The 17,338-nt window shown below is 28.0% G+C and overlaps 2 protein-coding genes across 2 annotated transcripts; one reads left to right on the top strand and one right to left on the bottom strand.

Moving 5' to 3' along the window:
* Nucleotides 1–4,325: 4,325 nt before the first annotated feature.
* LOC105115223 (basic leucine zipper 10-like) lies at nt 4,326–4,978 on the bottom strand. The gene has a single exon (XM_011012065.1). It carries the CDS (start codon nt 4,956–4,958, stop codon nt 4,326–4,328), a length of 633 nt encoding a protein of 210 aa, XP_011010367.1. The 5' UTR covers nt 4,959–4,978.
* A 10,357-nt stretch (nt 4,979–15,335) lies between these two features.
* Nucleotides 15,336–17,070, top strand: LOC105115222 (E3 ubiquitin-protein ligase CIP8-like). The gene is made up of 2 exons (XM_011012064.1): nt 15,336–15,712; nt 16,022–17,070. Exons 1-2 carry the CDS (start codon nt 15,455–15,457, stop codon nt 16,853–16,855), a joined length of 1,092 nt encoding a protein of 363 aa, XP_011010366.1. The 5' UTR covers nt 15,336–15,454; the 3' UTR covers nt 16,856–17,070.
* Nucleotides 17,071–17,338: the final 268 nt, after the last annotated feature.

The following is a 17,338-nucleotide window of genomic DNA, read 5'->3' as shown; positions in this document are numbered from 1 at the left end:
ATCTCTTTTATGAAATTCTCATGCATGCCAGTTCAATATATATGTCATTTAACAAGCACCTATATATTTGTTTTAAGTATCCCTTATATCTCAACTTATGAGAATATCTTCTTCTTTTTATAAAAAAAAAGAGAGCATAATATGTATTAGTCTTAACATATCTAATTAATTTTCAGTTTTAATAGAGCAGTGGTCATAAATATTTAGGAACAATGCTTTGATGCAATAGAAATATCATAATTATAAAAACTTTATAATTTTACTTGTGAGCATTTTTATCCGAAAAACTTTATCTTTACTATATATATTCATTAATCAAATATTTAATGAATATTAGAAATAAATAAAGTTTTATTAAAAAATAATTATGTTGAACAAAGTCAACGTATAACCAATTGATTAACCAGATGCATTAACAATCTATACAAAGTTATTGTAACAAAAATAATATGGGAATTGAATATAACGAAAGAAAGAGTATTTTGGTTGAAAGCATAAGGCATCAAACATAATTTGATTGAAAGTTCCTATAATATATTATACTAGTTAAATTGTCTATACTATGTATAGATTGAAGCATTCATAAAAAATATTAATGAACCGTATTCAAAAAACATCTTCTAAGATTGAAGCAAGTAATATGTTTTGTTAATTCTAAATAAGGTTTACTATTTTCACTACATGATGCAAGGTTTGACATAATTAGAATATAAAATATATAGAGCAGTAATGTATGCTGCACACCAACAAATCCAACAATAAAAACACTAACTCAAAAGCATCATGATGCAATAGATGAAAATAGATAAACACTTTTAAATATTTTTACTACAAAAGTAAGAAAAAAGTTGTGGCTCTTTTAGCAAGTGCATCAACATGCATGTTGTCACAAGTTTAGCACACATGCATGATCCACTTTGATTGGATCGAGCAAGCATGCTAGACCCATAATATTTTTCAATTTGGTCTTTCTACTTTTGATTTTATATTTTTTTTTCTTGACTATTTTTTTAAAGTTCTTATAATTTTTAATTTTACACTTTAAATCAAATTTATAATTTTTTTAATAGCAATAATATTTTTTTAATTTATTAATAATATTAACAACAATAATAATAATAATTTTTAATTTTACCCTTCAAATCAAATTTATAGTTTTTTATAGTAATAATCTTTTTTAAAAATTTATTAATAATTATATTAATAATAATAAATATAATAATATTATTAAACATGTCTGACCTATGTTAGTTATGTTTAGAAAGTTTGCCAAACTCATGTTAATTAGGTCTAACAAGCATGCGAGACACATTTTAATTGGGTTTAGTAGGCTTTCCAGACCTACCTTAATTGGATCTAGCAAGTATATCAGACTCATGGTACTTTTAAATTCAATCATTCTACTTTTGATTTTTATTTTTTTTCTTAGTTTTTTTTTTCAAAGTTCTTATAATTTTTAATTTTACCCTTCAAATAAAATTTATGATTTTTTTCCTAGTAGTAATAATATTGTTTTTTAAATTAATTAATAAATATATTAATAATATTAACAATAATAAAAATAATAATATCTATAATATTAATAATAATATCTATAATATTAAACATGCCTAATCCAAATTTAAGTGAGTCTAGCATATTGGTTGGGTCTAGTAAGGTTTCTTGACCCACGTTGCCTGGGTTTTGGTAACCATATCAGACGCACCTTGGTTGGGTCTAACAAGCATGCCACACCCATGATATCTTTAATTCAGTTATTTTACTTTTGATTTTTTTTCCCTTGGATTTTTTTTTAAAGTTCTTATAGTTTTTAATTTTAAAATTTAAATTATATTTATGTTTTTTTTAAATAGTAATAATATTTAAAAAAATATTTAATAACTATAATAACAATAATAACAATAACAACAAAAAACAATAAACAACAATAACAACAATAATAATTTTATTTTACCATTCAAATTAAATTTATGATTTTTTATAGTAATAATATTTTTTTCAAATTTATTAGTAATAATATAAATAATAATGAATATAATAATACTTATAATATTGATAATAATATTAAACATGTTTGATCCAAATTTAAGCGGATCTAACAAACATACATATTTTCCCTATAGGGGCATAGTTATCTCTTCATATTTTCCCCTGTATAGTTATGTCTTCACTATTTATTTATTTTTTAAAAGACTAACAAAGATCTCAACCACATATTAAAATTTTATGCACTAAAAGGCAAATACGTATTTATACTATAGCTTAAAAAACTCAAACAAATTATTTATCCCTCATTATTCTTGTAATATCAAATGTGTTTCATGGAAAAGAAAATTTTACCCAACTAGATGCTTAGCAAGAGGACAATTATATCATTACACCACTCCAATTCATAATTATCTATGTCTAGGTAAACAATAGTTTTTCAAATTAAATTTACTGTTTTTTTAGTAATAATAAATATAATAATAATATTAATATTGATAATAATATTAAGCATAAATGACTCAAGTTTAAGTGAGTCAGACAAGCATTCATATTTCACCCAAGGGACATGGTTGTATTTTTACTGTTTATTTAAAAAAAAAAACCTTCAACTTAAATATTAAAATTGTATACCATGAAGAGCAAATTAGTATCAATACTATAGCCAAAAAACTTGAATAGACCATTTTGTGCCCAGTCATTCTTGTAATGTCAAATTTATCCCATGAAAAAGATAATTTTATCCCAACTACATGTTTAAAAAGTTTCTTTAGTAAGGAATTATATCATCATACTTATCCAATCCATAATGATCTTGGTCTAGGTAAATAGTACCCTTCAATTCAAATTTATGGTTTTTTCAGTAGTAATAATAATTTTTTAAAATTTATTAATAAAAATAATGATTTTTAATTTTACTCTTCAAATAAAATTTATATTTTGTTTCAATAGTAATAATATTTTTTTCAAATTTACTAATAATAATAAATATAATAATATTTATAATATTACTAATAATATGAAACATGGCATAACCATGCTAGTTGGGTATGGCAAGCATGCATATTCCCTCTAATGAGCATGATTGTATTTTCACTTATTATTTTTTTGAAAGATAAAAGAAGTCTCTAATTCAAATATTAAAATTTTGTGCCCTAAAAAGCAAATCAGTATCAATATTACAGTGTAAAAAATCCAAACGGATCATTTTGTCCCCCAATCATTCTTTTAATGTCAAATATATCTTATGAAAAAGTTAATTCTACCCCTAATTACATGCTGAGCAAGTTCATTAGCAAAAATAATATATTTTTATATTGCTCCAATCTACCATAATCTACCATAATTTAATGTCAAAAACAAAAAAATCTAAATGGATCATTTTATCTCCAATTATTTTTTTAATGTCAAACATATCCTATAAAAAAGATAATCTTACCCCTAATTACATGCTTAGCAAGTGTCATTAGCAAAAACAATATACCATTATACTACTCCAATCTACCATAATCTATGTCTAAATAAACATTAAAGGAATAAACAGTAGAACAATGATATCCTTCTACACTGTATAATGTGCGCTGCATCAACTTACATTACACAGTTTCCTGATCGATCTGGTTTCCATGAAATAGTGTAATCTTGTAGTGAATTATAGTGATGGAACCATCATTCATGTCACATTGCGAATTGCATTTCCAATGTATTACGTTGTTAGTTTTATCCGTTTTGGGTTGGTACAAGTCTACGGACATCAGAGGAAGAAATTTCTGGCCATAACCCAGACCATCTTCACTGAATTTAATATCAATTTAGAGTGGATTTCTCTACTCAACAACATATTTATATTAGAAATTTTCCCGTGTGATTTAATCAATTAACAAAGTGATGCATTCAACTAAGCTTTTGATCGATTTCAAACAAGCAATATTTATGAATTAAACATTATTCGTCATCTGGCTACTTTGATCGCCCCCAATTTTAGCTGCCACCACCAGTACTGTAAGTTCATAGCTCCCAGTAATGAGTTTGTTTCTGAATTTCCATTCTGCTTTTCTGATAAATTTCCAGTCAATATTTTACAATTAAAGGTAAGGTTAGGTTAGCTTGCAAAATGAACCATGAAGAAACTAAATAATATCAGCACAAATAATTATTATTATAACACGACAACAACAAAGTAAATCAGCAAGATCCTTCTGAAAGAAAAGAAGGCAAATCCAAGTAAGCAATCGATGGAACAGCGCGCTACCCGGAAGCAACCTCTCTTTATGTGTTCATAATCACTTTTTTATTAACTCAAGATATATATATGTCCAAGGAACTCTATAATGATGGATTCATCGGTTTGAAGTTTCACCTTTGAGATGAATGCTGTTGCAATCGCCATCGTCCACATTTCTCAAGGGTGTCAACAGGTCAGATAGAACAACCTGAAGAGAAGAAACTTTTTCTTTGAGTTGGGAATTCTCTTGAAGAGTCTGGTGGTTACTTTCTAGTAAGTGGATAACCTTCTCAGAGAGCTGATGGTTCATGTTTTGAAGCTGATTAACGCGATACTGGAGATCTTCAATTTGCTTCTTTCTTCGCATGCGCGATCTTCGAGCGGATTCTCTGTTGGATATCATCCTCCTTAGCTTCTTCTCGTTGGAAATGCCGAGCTGTTGATCTCTTGGTTCAGCTAGAGTAGAGTCTGTACTGACAGATGATGTGTTTGGAGAGGGAATATGAAGTGGGACATGAATTAGAGAATTGGTTATTAAGAACTTATCGAAGAGACTTGAGCTGGATTCTGGATTTTCAGATATATTTGCCTGGGATGGGGTGTGGTTTGTGGATTCAACAATGGGCTGCATTTTCAGGCTGGTCGCAGAAGGATATTGTTTTTGTATGGGATTAGGGAAAGTGAATAGATTATGAGCCAAGTTTGCCTGAGGCAGACCATGGAATTTCTTGATTTCATGCGGCTCCATGGCTATTATCGATCACTGACTTGAACACAAAACAGATTGAAGGAAGGAATTGAGTTTTTAAAGTTGATCCTTCAGCAAATTTATTAGCGGTAGTAGTTTCCTGTCAGACAAGTATCATATGCTTCTATAGTAATATTGCAGCTAGAATTGGCCTGCATGAAATTAAAGCATGGATCCAAATTTGGACATTTGATTTAATATTGTCAACATCAGCCTCAATTGATGTTCTTATTAAGGATACGTGAACGATCAAATTAAGAGAGGAAATGACAAAATTTTCTACCTTTTATAATGCTAAAAAAGGAAAAACAACCATAAAGACAAACGGGAGCAAAATGACTTTTTAAATTCGCAACTTCTTGATCAGTTTCATTTGTATGCTTGCGATGATTTATTTCGGCTATTGAATGCAAGAGGATTTCGAGCTCTTGCGTTGCCGAAAGATGGTGAGGAATTCTGCAGAGACAATTTCTCAAATAATTTACGAATTTCTCGGCTCTTATTGCATGCGCTTCAAGTTAAGGGCACTTGTTCTTTATTCTTCTTAATTATTATTGTTCATGGCACTTTCAAATCAGACCTTATGCCGAAACAGTACCGTTTCTTTTGTTTTTGTTTTTATCTCTCCAATCCGCACTAGGAAGTGAAATGGTTGCTAAAAGGAAATTAATCGGATTGTATTTGGTAGGAAATAGGGTTTCTTGTTCATTGATGATGAGTGAAACAATCAACTTCTATAATCCTTGGCTTAATTTGATTATGGAAATGATCTCGCAGCTCCCTTTCATGGAAAGAAGAAGAAGAAGAAAAGTAAGAGAGATCAAAAAGCAGTAAACTCTATATTTGATATGTTGCGTGCAATCGACCTTGGCTTCTCTTCAAATATAGGAATTGTTTAATTACAGTAACTGAATTTTGACAAACAACCGTAAAACTAGGTGACTGGACTTTAATTCATAGCTTTATAAATTTGAAAAAAAGAAAAAGAAAAAGAAGATATAGTCATGAAATTATTTCTAGTGATTTATGGCAAATGCGTCTATAAATTCTTCAAATTATATATATAAAGTCTAGTATTCTAATTAACATTTTTAGAATACATGTTAAGCACTATTTAATTCTCCTAATCAATCAGTGTTTTCTTATTAATTACGAATATTGACATATAAAATAATACTTATTTAATATGTTTAATAAATATTTTTTTTACAAAAATTAATAATAAATGAAGTTGTTTAACATATGTACTTAGATTATGCTTAATGGATACCCTGAAGAAACTATTTTAAATTTTCCCTTCTTAGAAAATAACCATATTAAGTTCATTATATTAATTGTGTCATGAATAATAATCACTTAAAAAGAAGACTCTCTTATGAAAAATATAGAAAAAGTACACTTAATGTTATTTAAAAAATGAATCCTTTATACATACATACATACATATATATATATATATATATATATATATATATTAATTGGAAAATAAATTAATAGTTTTCTTTACATTTATGACTTTAATTAGAAAAATATTATTGTCAATCTTTTCATTTCCGTTTTTAATATCATTTGGCAGCTTCTGATTGTAAATATTTTTTTCTTGTTTCTTGCAACAACACAAATATTTTCTTCTAAAAAATTATCATTTTTTTATCATTTTTTCCTTCTAAATGTTGTAAATTTAAAAATTTAGTAAATGGAGTCAATTAAATATACCTATAAAAGGGATTGCAGGCTTTGTTGGTAACCATTAAAGTAGTGATTGAATATATGGAAAGGCAAAAAATCACTGCTTGCCCCTGTACCATTAAATTTCAATGATATCATCCCTTCTAATTAGTTTTGGTTCATAGTACCATTTTTTATTTTAAATTTTATGATTTCTATCTCCCTTATTATACTCTGTTATTTTGATCTCATAAGTTATTGTGATGTAAAATGTGTTTTAAAAGTATTTTTTATTTAAAAATACATTAAAAAAATTTAATTTTTTTATTTATTTTAAATATTGACACATTAAAATTATAAAAAAATAAATAAAAATTTTCAATTTGATGCCCCCCCCTCCCCCCATTTACTAGGTTTGGTTTCTTTTTCCTTTCCCAATTTTTTTGTTACAAATAGTCCTGAATATTTTTTTAATTTTGGAAATTATTTTTTATTTTTTTATTATAAATAATTTATTATAGGGAGTTTAATTTTTTCTCTTTTTAAAAAAAATAATCGTGATTGATTTTTTTTTTGTAATTTGGAAAGTATTTCCATGCTCGATGGAAGCACCTAATTGGTAAATGTCATGAAAATTAATGACAAGAAGCCAAACTGTGGAGACGGACGGAATATACACATATCGTTTCTATGTACGTCTGTATACGGAACTATATAGTATACAAAATTTTCTCCACTTTCTAGAGCTTTGATTCTAGAATTTGGGAAAATTAATTCTTTGTTGGCATCAAAACATACGTGTGATGCAAGTTCTTAGCATTTTTCACCAGGGATGTGTTTGTAAATTCAAATAATCAAATAACTTCATTATTTATTTATTTATTTATTTATTTATTCTCACTATAAAAAAAAGAAGAAACCTCAGTTTATAGTTCCAGAATGATAGAAGTTAATAATGAATATATAAACCTTTTCGATCAAATTGAAATGTGAGATGGAATTTAGGAATGGAGGGCTACTACTTTTATACACCTCAAGCATCAATTAGCCTTTTATTAAAACAAGTAAAAGAACATAACAATACTAATAGGAGCTCAACTAATGAAAAAATCACGGAATAAAAAGTTAATTAAAAAGAGAAAACATTTCTAATTCAAATACTACCACTTATATTTTGTGTGTGTATATATATAAAACAAAAATCTAACAATTTTATTGTTTTGATGGATGTCACGTTAAGATTGGTGTGCTAATATAGTTAGACTCTTTAGTTTTTAATTTGATATGTCATATAGCTAAACAGTTAGTTATATATGATATTATTATATTTATGTAAATATATATTTATTATTAATGAAAGCTTAACTTATCTTTAATATTCATATAATATTAAATTAATAAATTTAATGTTTGATTTATGAATTTAAAGTAAACATAAAGTTTATAAGACATAAATATTTTGCAAAAAAAATTATAAAGTTGTTATAATTATAAGATTCGTATTGCATCACAACATTGTTCCTAAATTATTCTTCATTGATACTTTTTTAAATATTGGATATTTATTAGAGTTGTAGAGATTTGTATATATTATGTTTCTTTTTTTATAAAGAAAGTAGTTATTCTCATAAGTTTAGGTATAAGAGATACCTATAGCTAATATATAAATGCTTATCATAAGAAATCTATATTAAATTGACTCGCATGAAAAATTCATATGGAAAGATCTTATATTTATGGAAAGCCTCACATGACAATTATATAAATGATCTTTAGACTTGAAATCATTAAGCTATTTTAAATTATTTAATTTATTTAATTATAATTATAATTTATATTTAACCCAACATATTAGAAACCTAATAGGTCATATACATTAAGAACTATTAATCAGAAATTAAACTCATATAATATACCAAAGTATGACTTGATTAAAATATGTTTTAGAAATTAAAAACTAGAATATAATTAATATCATGATTATATTTCTAGACTAAAAAAATTAAGCAAGGATTTCATTGAGTTAATTTCAAAAATTATCCTGAATTCATATATAGATATTATTCAATGGCCAATTTGATATTTTATCAATTTATAGTGGTTTTCAAATTTTGCTATAAATAGTAAGCTATGCCTCTTATTTTTTAGTTGTTAGCTAGTAGACAAAAAAAAATATACATAAGTCATAGAATAAAAAGCTAATCTCTTAGCATAACAATCTTTCTCTCTTAAATAGGAATTTAAGATATTTTTCACTAGTGATTCGTGTGAATTACTGTTGGAGGCTGGATAATTAGATAACTTGTGGTTTGTTACAACTTAGCTTTTAAAAAATTATTTAAAATTGAAGAAGATCATATCTTCAAGTATTAAATCCTTAAACAACACTAGATTTATCTAACATAAATCTCAAATAATGTTTTATATATATTTTTATTATGTCTATAATGTTCAACGACTCAACATTGGTGACCTATACTTAGAAAGCAAAACTAAAAGTGAGAATATGTTAAATCAATCCCAAGCCTCCAAAGAAAAGAATATAACAGAGTGAATTATATTCAACACCTTATAGTTTGTTTTAGGTTGAGCTCTTTCTTACACTTAAATATTTATACTATACTAAAATTGAGAAGACAAAGAGATGACTAAACTTAAAAAAGAGATGTTGGTTCAGTTCAAACTGGAACACTATTTAGTAATTGGGTCATATTTGGAGTTTCAGATCTTAGATTTCAATTTAGTTTATATGGCTAGAAAGCTAAGACACAAGGCTAAAAAATTCATGAAGAGTCTAAACTCAATTATGTCATTTAGAATTCTAAATCTTAGCATTAAAAGAGAAGTTTGAATTTATCCTGCAGGCTAGACACTGTTTATTGTCCAATCCATATCTCGAGTTTTAGAAGTCCAAATGCACTGATTCTTTTTTAGTTGGAAAGATGAGATAATTTTTTAGAATTTCATGAGACAATTTGTTCAAATTCTTATGTTAGCAATGATGTTTTCTTCAAAAAAAAGATAAGGATTGTTACGAAAGACAAGATATAGTTACCCACTCAACAATTAGTCATCAAATCAATAGTTCTAAATTTTGGCCTATAAAATAAGGGATTTGTCATGTATTTAGTCTTCTTGGTTTTAGATAAAGACCATGTTCTTATTCTTTCTTTATATTTTTGTAATGCTTAAGTTTTGCTTATATTAATCTCTTTTTATTTCCTTTTCTTTTCATAATTAACTTATATCTTATTTATATTTTTATCTTGTTTATTTATGTTTATATCTTTCATTATATTTAGTTAAGTTTATTATATCAAGGTGAAAAAGTTACACTAATGGTGTAAGAATAAGTATAGTATAAATTCAACATCGATCTTAATGTTTGATTCTAACATGTTTTGTATTTGTTATCTTATTCACTCTTAATACTTTGCTTGTGATATAGTTAATCTAGATTTATGTTGTATAGGTCTTGGTACAACAAATACTTAGCATTTTAATAGCCCAACTATATGGTATAACCGACACTTGTGCTATAAAAGAAACTTGATTTATTGTTAACATAAGTTATAATCATGAATACCTAACAACATTTATAAGTATTAGTATTATTCAAATAAGATAATTAATGTAATCATGTTAACAATTTATAATCAGATTGGAATCTGTTTTATGTGTGGTTTCCAGTTGAGTAATAAAAAGAGTTTATACTATACTTATTTGAAATACCATTAGTAAATCCTATAACCTTGATAATTATTTTATCTTGGTTTAATCCTTGCATCAATATCACATCTCAAGAATTATCTTTAATTCCTTTTTATTTATTGTTTATAATTTTATATAATTCACCTCCCTATGGTTCGACCCCGGTCTTGCTAGATTTTTTATTATTTTGACACTCTTGTACTTTGAAAAAGACATTAATCTTTTGGTCGTGTCACACTAGATATATATAGAATGAAAAAGTTTCAATCTCTTAAAATTCCTGTAACATAATTCAGGTAACCATATTTCACATGCATATCTTGTTGGGTTTCCAAAATAAATTCTTGCAGTAAAAACTATAAGTATAATATTTTAAAAAAAAATCTCAAGGATCTCGTTAGACGAATCTATATTATTCAGAATTTATATAAAAATTACTTGAAGATCAAATGTTCTTTTTAATTTTGTATAATTGCTTCAAGACTACATTATCATAAGCCATAATTTGTCCAAATATCCGACTCTAACAGTAATCCACATGAACCACCAGTAAAAAATATATTAAACCCTTTTAGGAGAGAGGGATTGCTATTCATTTGACTGCTAACTCTTTTATTTCGTATTTTGGGTATTTTTGTATTGTATTCTACTTATCTTAAGAAATAAAAGGTATAACTTTCTATTTATAAGGAAGCCTGAAAATCCTATAAATGATAAAATATTATTTTTTCTTTTAAATAATATCACATATATTATTTTAAACATAACTTTCTATTTACTTAATGATTTCTAGGTCTAAAATTACAATCTCTTTTATTAATTACATTGTATTTCTTAATTTCTAAAATTTATTTACGATTAATTCATACTTGAAAAATCATCATATTCTTAGTTTTGATATAGGATGCTATTACGAGCAAGACCATTCTAGGGATAGCTTACTATGACATGATGACTTTTGATTCAATGGGCATCCTTGCACATGAGGAAGAAGAATAAGTTCTTACATCTACTTGTCTGATTAGTTCACTCGACCAAGATTTACTTCATCTGATATGAGATGAATAATTAAGAGATTTTTAAGCTTGTCTAGTATATTTACAACACAAGTATGAAATTCTAGTTGATTTTAAGTTCATTTGGTGTTTTTTAGGGTTATTAGGTTCTTTGCTTTAATTTTTATTCGAGTTTTGTATAACAGGTCTGTTGTTATTGCAGAATTGGTTGACTAGTTCTGGAGTTTCCGGAAACTAGTAGACCATTTGCTAGACTTTATAGGATAATCAGGCTATCGGTTCTGGAATTTCAAGAAATTGGCCAATCATTTTCAATATGGTTCCAAAGTTGTTTTTTCCAGTTGTGATGTTGTGTCTCGTTGATGTTGGTTAAACAGGAGGCCTGCCATCCTCCATTTTCTCGCTGACATGACACTGTTCATGAAGAAGCAGATCACAACGAAATAACAAATTTCTCAAATGACTTCAGTTTTAATTTTCAAATGTATTGCCCTTTGTTTCCTAAGCTTTTGATTAATTGTTTATTGGGTCTGATTTATTATGTTTTGCCATATGTAATTCATCGCAGACACATTTTCTCATTTGATGGACCAGTGGTGACTGCATCAGACTTCAAAAATCATCTTGCAGTTGTCACTCATGTTTCTGACTGTCTATCCTCAAATGATCAGATCTAACTTTCAATCTTTCATGTTTCTGAATTTTTCAGATTGTGCTAAAATCTGCCAATTATTCAAGGTTCAACTGTACTGGCTCTTGACATTTAGCAAGTAGCAATCAGATCAATGAATAAGAACTGAGACGCCCAATTCCCAATATTACTAACCATTTAATGTAGCTAACCATGTTGAAAGTTGTTCACTGAGGAAGACAATTCATTTGGTTAATATCTTGAATATCTCTTTATATTTGATATTTCTGGAAAGTAGAATGCCAAAGATCTAAAGTTCATATTCTGAATGTGCAGATGCTAGAGTTAAGAGTATTCGACATATCTAATGGGACCCAGCCACATAGAGGGCCGTCTTCCCTTAATTCCAGGTTCGCATCTAACATGGTTTGGGTTTAGTGAAGGAGGCTAATTAAGTTCATATGACTCTAAGGTATTTAATCTCTCTCTCTCCTTCTTCTTCTTCTTCTAGTAGAAATAACTTCTGGTGCAGCATCTTCAGTTTCATTAGCACTTCTTCTTGATATTATTACTGAATTTTTTAGCAAATTCTGTGGGGTGTTTTGCGGGTTTTCACAAGCCAATATGCTGGTAGTTGGCTCCCAACCTTCAGGTTCATGATTCTTCTGTTTAAGAATATGGGATAATTCTATAAGTTATCACTTTCCTCTTAGTGTTTTATACTCTTAGTTGTATAATGAAGTTTTAATCTGCAGTGCTAGTAAAGAGAAGAAGTCTGATGAAAGCTACTGGGTGGTTGGACTCAATACCAGCATGCTGTTCTGTATTGTTTCCAAGAGGCCTGACATGTTCCCCAGGTAAGCTTGTCGCCTCGTCTCGACTTCTTCTTCATCTCTTTCCAATAATATCATGAATGATTTTCCCCTCCTGTGCAGGTGATGCCCAAACCATTCCTCTCTCTATTGAATCTTTCATTCCCTGTAGCATCCTCTGATCTAGGGGCAGATGCCCTGGAAAACGAGAACGGCATGCACCTCACACAGGTTAGCTCTTCTCCCCTAAAAATGCCCCCTTTATACTCTTTAAAGTGTCAAGCTTGGTTTTTGTTTTTAGAAAAATCTTAGCTCGGTGCTACTTTCAGACTAGTATCGAGTGGCAGTTTATAAAAGAAAATTAAGAAAAAGTGATTTCGCCTGTCTTTCTTGGCACGATAAAAGAATTATATCTCATTCTAAATGTAAAAATATTAAAATAATAAATAATTTGATAAAACTAAAATCAACTTACAAAAAGATTAATTATATAAATTATAAATTATATTTATAATTTAACAAAGAATTAAAAAGATATTTGAGATTTAAGATTAACATAAAAATTAAATAATGATAAAAATAATTGTTAATGTTGAAGAATCACAAATAGTATTAGAAATAAATATAATATAAACTTCTTTTATTACAAAACTACATATAAAAAAGGTTCCAATCAAATGATTTATTTTTAATTATTTATTATAAATTTTTCATATGATTATATTAATTATATTATTTTAGTAATACTCTACTTTTAAATATTATTAAAAATTTATGATACTAACTTATATTAACAACAAATCAAGTTTTTTTTCATAATAATGATGTTGGCCAAAAACCGTAAAGGATCAAGTATTTATTGTATCAAGTGTTATATAATACAAATCTAAATTAATTATTTATCAAGTAAGGTATTAAGAATTAGTAAGATAAAAATATGACATATTAATAACAAACTTTCTTAGATATAAATATTAAAGTTTATGTTGAGTTTATATTATATATATTTTAATATTATTAGTGAGATATTTTCCCCGTGATAAATTCAACCTAACTAAATATTATAAAGAAGAGAAATATAAATAAATAAGATAAGAATATTGTTATGATATAAGTTAATTAAATATAAAAAAGAAAATAAAAAGTATAGATAAGAGATTAATATAATAAAAAAATTATTCCAAAGAGAAAAAATAAAAAAAATAATCTTGATTTAAAAATCAAGATGTATAAATATAATTTTAAAAAAATTATTTATTTAATAATCAATTATTAAAATAGTAGTCAATTATTAGTTTAATAAACTTGATGATTTAAGTATGAATTTTATTTCTGGACAAAATGGCCCTGCTATAACCCAAATTTGTATACTGAAAATCAATGGATTTAGTGGCTTAAAACCCAACCTTTGAGAATGAATTGTTGTGCCGTGGGAAATTAAAAATTTTAATTAATTATTATTCAGGGATTCTAGGTGAAATGAAGAACTATTTAGATGCTTAGAGAAAGAAAATTCTCTCGAAATTTTAACATAAGTCATGATTATATGATTTGTGTAGTGTGATCTCTCTCTCTCTCTCTCTCTCTCTATATATATATATATATATATATATGTAGAGAGAGAGAGAGAGAATGTAACCTGATTTTCATTAGAATTTAGAGAATGGTTAAATTTCATATTGTTACAGTAAAGCATAACTTTCAATTGACTCTTCTACCTCAATATTTGGGAATTATATAATAGTACGATATGCAAAATTTTAATAATAATGTACTCATTAATATTGAATGAAAATAAAAAAATATAAATTTATTATAATTCCTTTCATGTCTTATTAAATTAAGAATCCCTATAAAACAAATATATGTTTTTTTTGAAAAAATTATATTAATAAGAAAAGAAATTATACTAGATTTTTTTTCAATGGAGTTTAAATTATTTCTTCTCTAAATTATTGTATAATTAAATAAATAAATAAAAAAACTTTCCATAACATGAGATCAAATACATTAATATTATCTTCATTTTAACTTCCCAACTCAATATTTAATTTGAATCAATAGATTTACTGTTATTTATTATGACATATATAATTCTTGATTTATTTTATCAAGTATATGTTTTAAATTTTTAATTTACAACTAATTTTTTATGGCGAGAAAAATATTAACAATGTTTATAATTTTTTTGTGTTGCAAAAAATTACTCCATTCCAAAAAGAAAACCTAAGCATTATGACTAATATAGCATTATGAATCTATTTTGGAACATGTTTGAAATAGTTTTTTTTTTAATTTTAAATTTATATTTTATTTTTTTTGAATTGTTTGAATATATTGATATAAAAATAATTTTAAAAAATAAAAAACATTATTTTAATATACTTTTAAATAAAACAAACTTTAAAAAACAACTATCATCCACCAATACTAAATAACCTCTCTATCCAATTAGCATAATAGAGTGTATCTTGAAGGACTACTTAATAATATATAAAGACCATAGGGACTAATTTATTAGCATCAATAATTTATAATTTAACTCAGGCAAGACTACCACCATTACAATACAACACAAGTCAGCACCATCGGGAAATTGCCTCTTTCGAATGAACAGGAAGAAAATAGTTTTGTTTCACTTTCCAATCAATTAAGTAAATGGCAAGTATCTCCTTCCGCCACCGCGACGCCGACACCAACACCAACACCAACACCAACGCCGACGGCCAAACCTCAACCGTAGACCCTTATTTTCCAATCTTATTTTCCTCTCTCCACGACGACCCCTTCCTTCCTCTACCTGAGCTTACCACCCATTTCAACATCCACTCTCTGGCACACCAAGAAGACGACACCGTTTCAGATCCTGAATCCGTTATCCTCAACGGTCCCGATCTCTTAGACCGCGAGAACCAGGTCAGTTTCGTTATGGATTTGTTTCAGCAACGTGTCGAGCAGTCCCAACTGCTTTGTGATGATGATGATATTTGTTCCTCGCTTAACGAGTCGGGTTTCGGTGTTATCCAGGAGAATTCTGAATATAATTTAGAGCTTGATTGGGGATTAGGGTTTAGTTTAGATAGTCAATATAATTCTGGATTTCAAAATATAGACGCTAATTCTAATAGTAATAACAATGATGTTGTTTATAATGTTAGTAATATTATTGTTGATGTTGATGATTTCTTTATTGAGAGGAGTGTTTCTGGAATTGAATCATGTCAGGCTGAGTCTACTGTGAGTATTCATGCTAATGCAATCCGGGTTGTTGGATTCGGTTCTGATTCGGATTCTGAGGATAATCAAAATTCTTTAACTATTGATTTTAATTCTGGGGATGATTATGGTTTGGATGTGAGTATAGAGAATGAAAGTTTTGGTGATGGTGTTGACTATGATGACGCTAGGGTTACAATTCCGCTTTGTTGGGACTCACTTCAATTGGAGGATCATAGGGAAAACAATGAGGATTTTGAGTGGGAGGAAGTGGATGGTCGTCTTGATGAGAGGGAGGTTCTAAGTATGTTTATTGATGAAGATGAGGCATCTGTTTCACTTTCCATTTCACCTCTGATTGCTCCTGAGGATTTGGTCAGTGTAGAGAGAGTAGGAGGATTGGATCATTTGGAGTGGCAGGTTTTATTGAATGCTAACAACTTGGACCACGACCATAATTCTGAGCCTTATTCTGGCAGTCATGATGATTATATTTATACAGCAGAGAGTGAGATGTTATTTGGGCAATTTACAGAGAATGAGAACGCGATGATGGGTCAGCCTCCTGCAACAAAGTCTGTTGTTGAGAAACTTCCATCAGTGGTTTTCACAAAAGAGGATGTGGAGAGTAATAATGCACTTTGCGCAGTTTGCAAGGATGATATAAATGTGGGGGAGAGAGTGAAGCAGTTGCCTTGCTTGCACCGGTATCATGGTGAATGCATTGTGCCATGGCTGGGGATTAGGAATACTTGTCCTGTTTGTCGGTATGAGTTGCCAACAGATGATGCAGATTATGAACAGAGAAAGATGGCTGAAACTTCTGCTGACCATCATCTTTGATGTGTACTTTGTATGCTTTTGGATGATTTTGAATTTTCTTATACTCTGTAGGGTTTTGAAGAATGTAGATATTGTTGCTGCTATGAGTTGTTTCTTTCTGTGAGGATAATGGTATTACTAATGGATTTTTGCTGAGTGCATTAGGTTGTTTTTATTATTGCATTGTAATGTTTGAAATTTCCTTTTTTTCTTTATGTAAATGCTGTTCAATGATTTTGCTTTGTTCTTTCATATTTTCCTCTCTTCGATGGTTTTTTTATTTCTTTTTTCTTTTGAGATTGATTGTTCAGTTTCAAGGCTTTCCAAGGCTAGCTTTTTAGTCAGGGTTTAGTTGGACCTATAGATTGGATATAGAACTCTCTGTTATTGCTATGCTACTTGGTTTCTTACTGTAGGCTCACATACTGGAATCATGGTTTAGCGATTGTTACTCATTTGAGGTTTCTGCTATTGTCCCTGTGATCCAGAAGACCAATTTGTTTG

Source organism: Populus euphratica, unplaced genomic scaffold (assembly GCF_000495115.2).
Source record: "Populus euphratica unplaced genomic scaffold, PopEup_1.0 scaffold654.1, whole genome shotgun sequence".
Classification (NCBI taxonomy): domain Eukaryota; kingdom Viridiplantae; phylum Streptophyta; class Magnoliopsida; order Malpighiales; family Salicaceae; genus Populus; species Populus euphratica.
The sequence above is the reverse complement of the archived record's forward strand: the minus strand, read 5'-3'. Positions and strand labels throughout refer to the sequence as shown.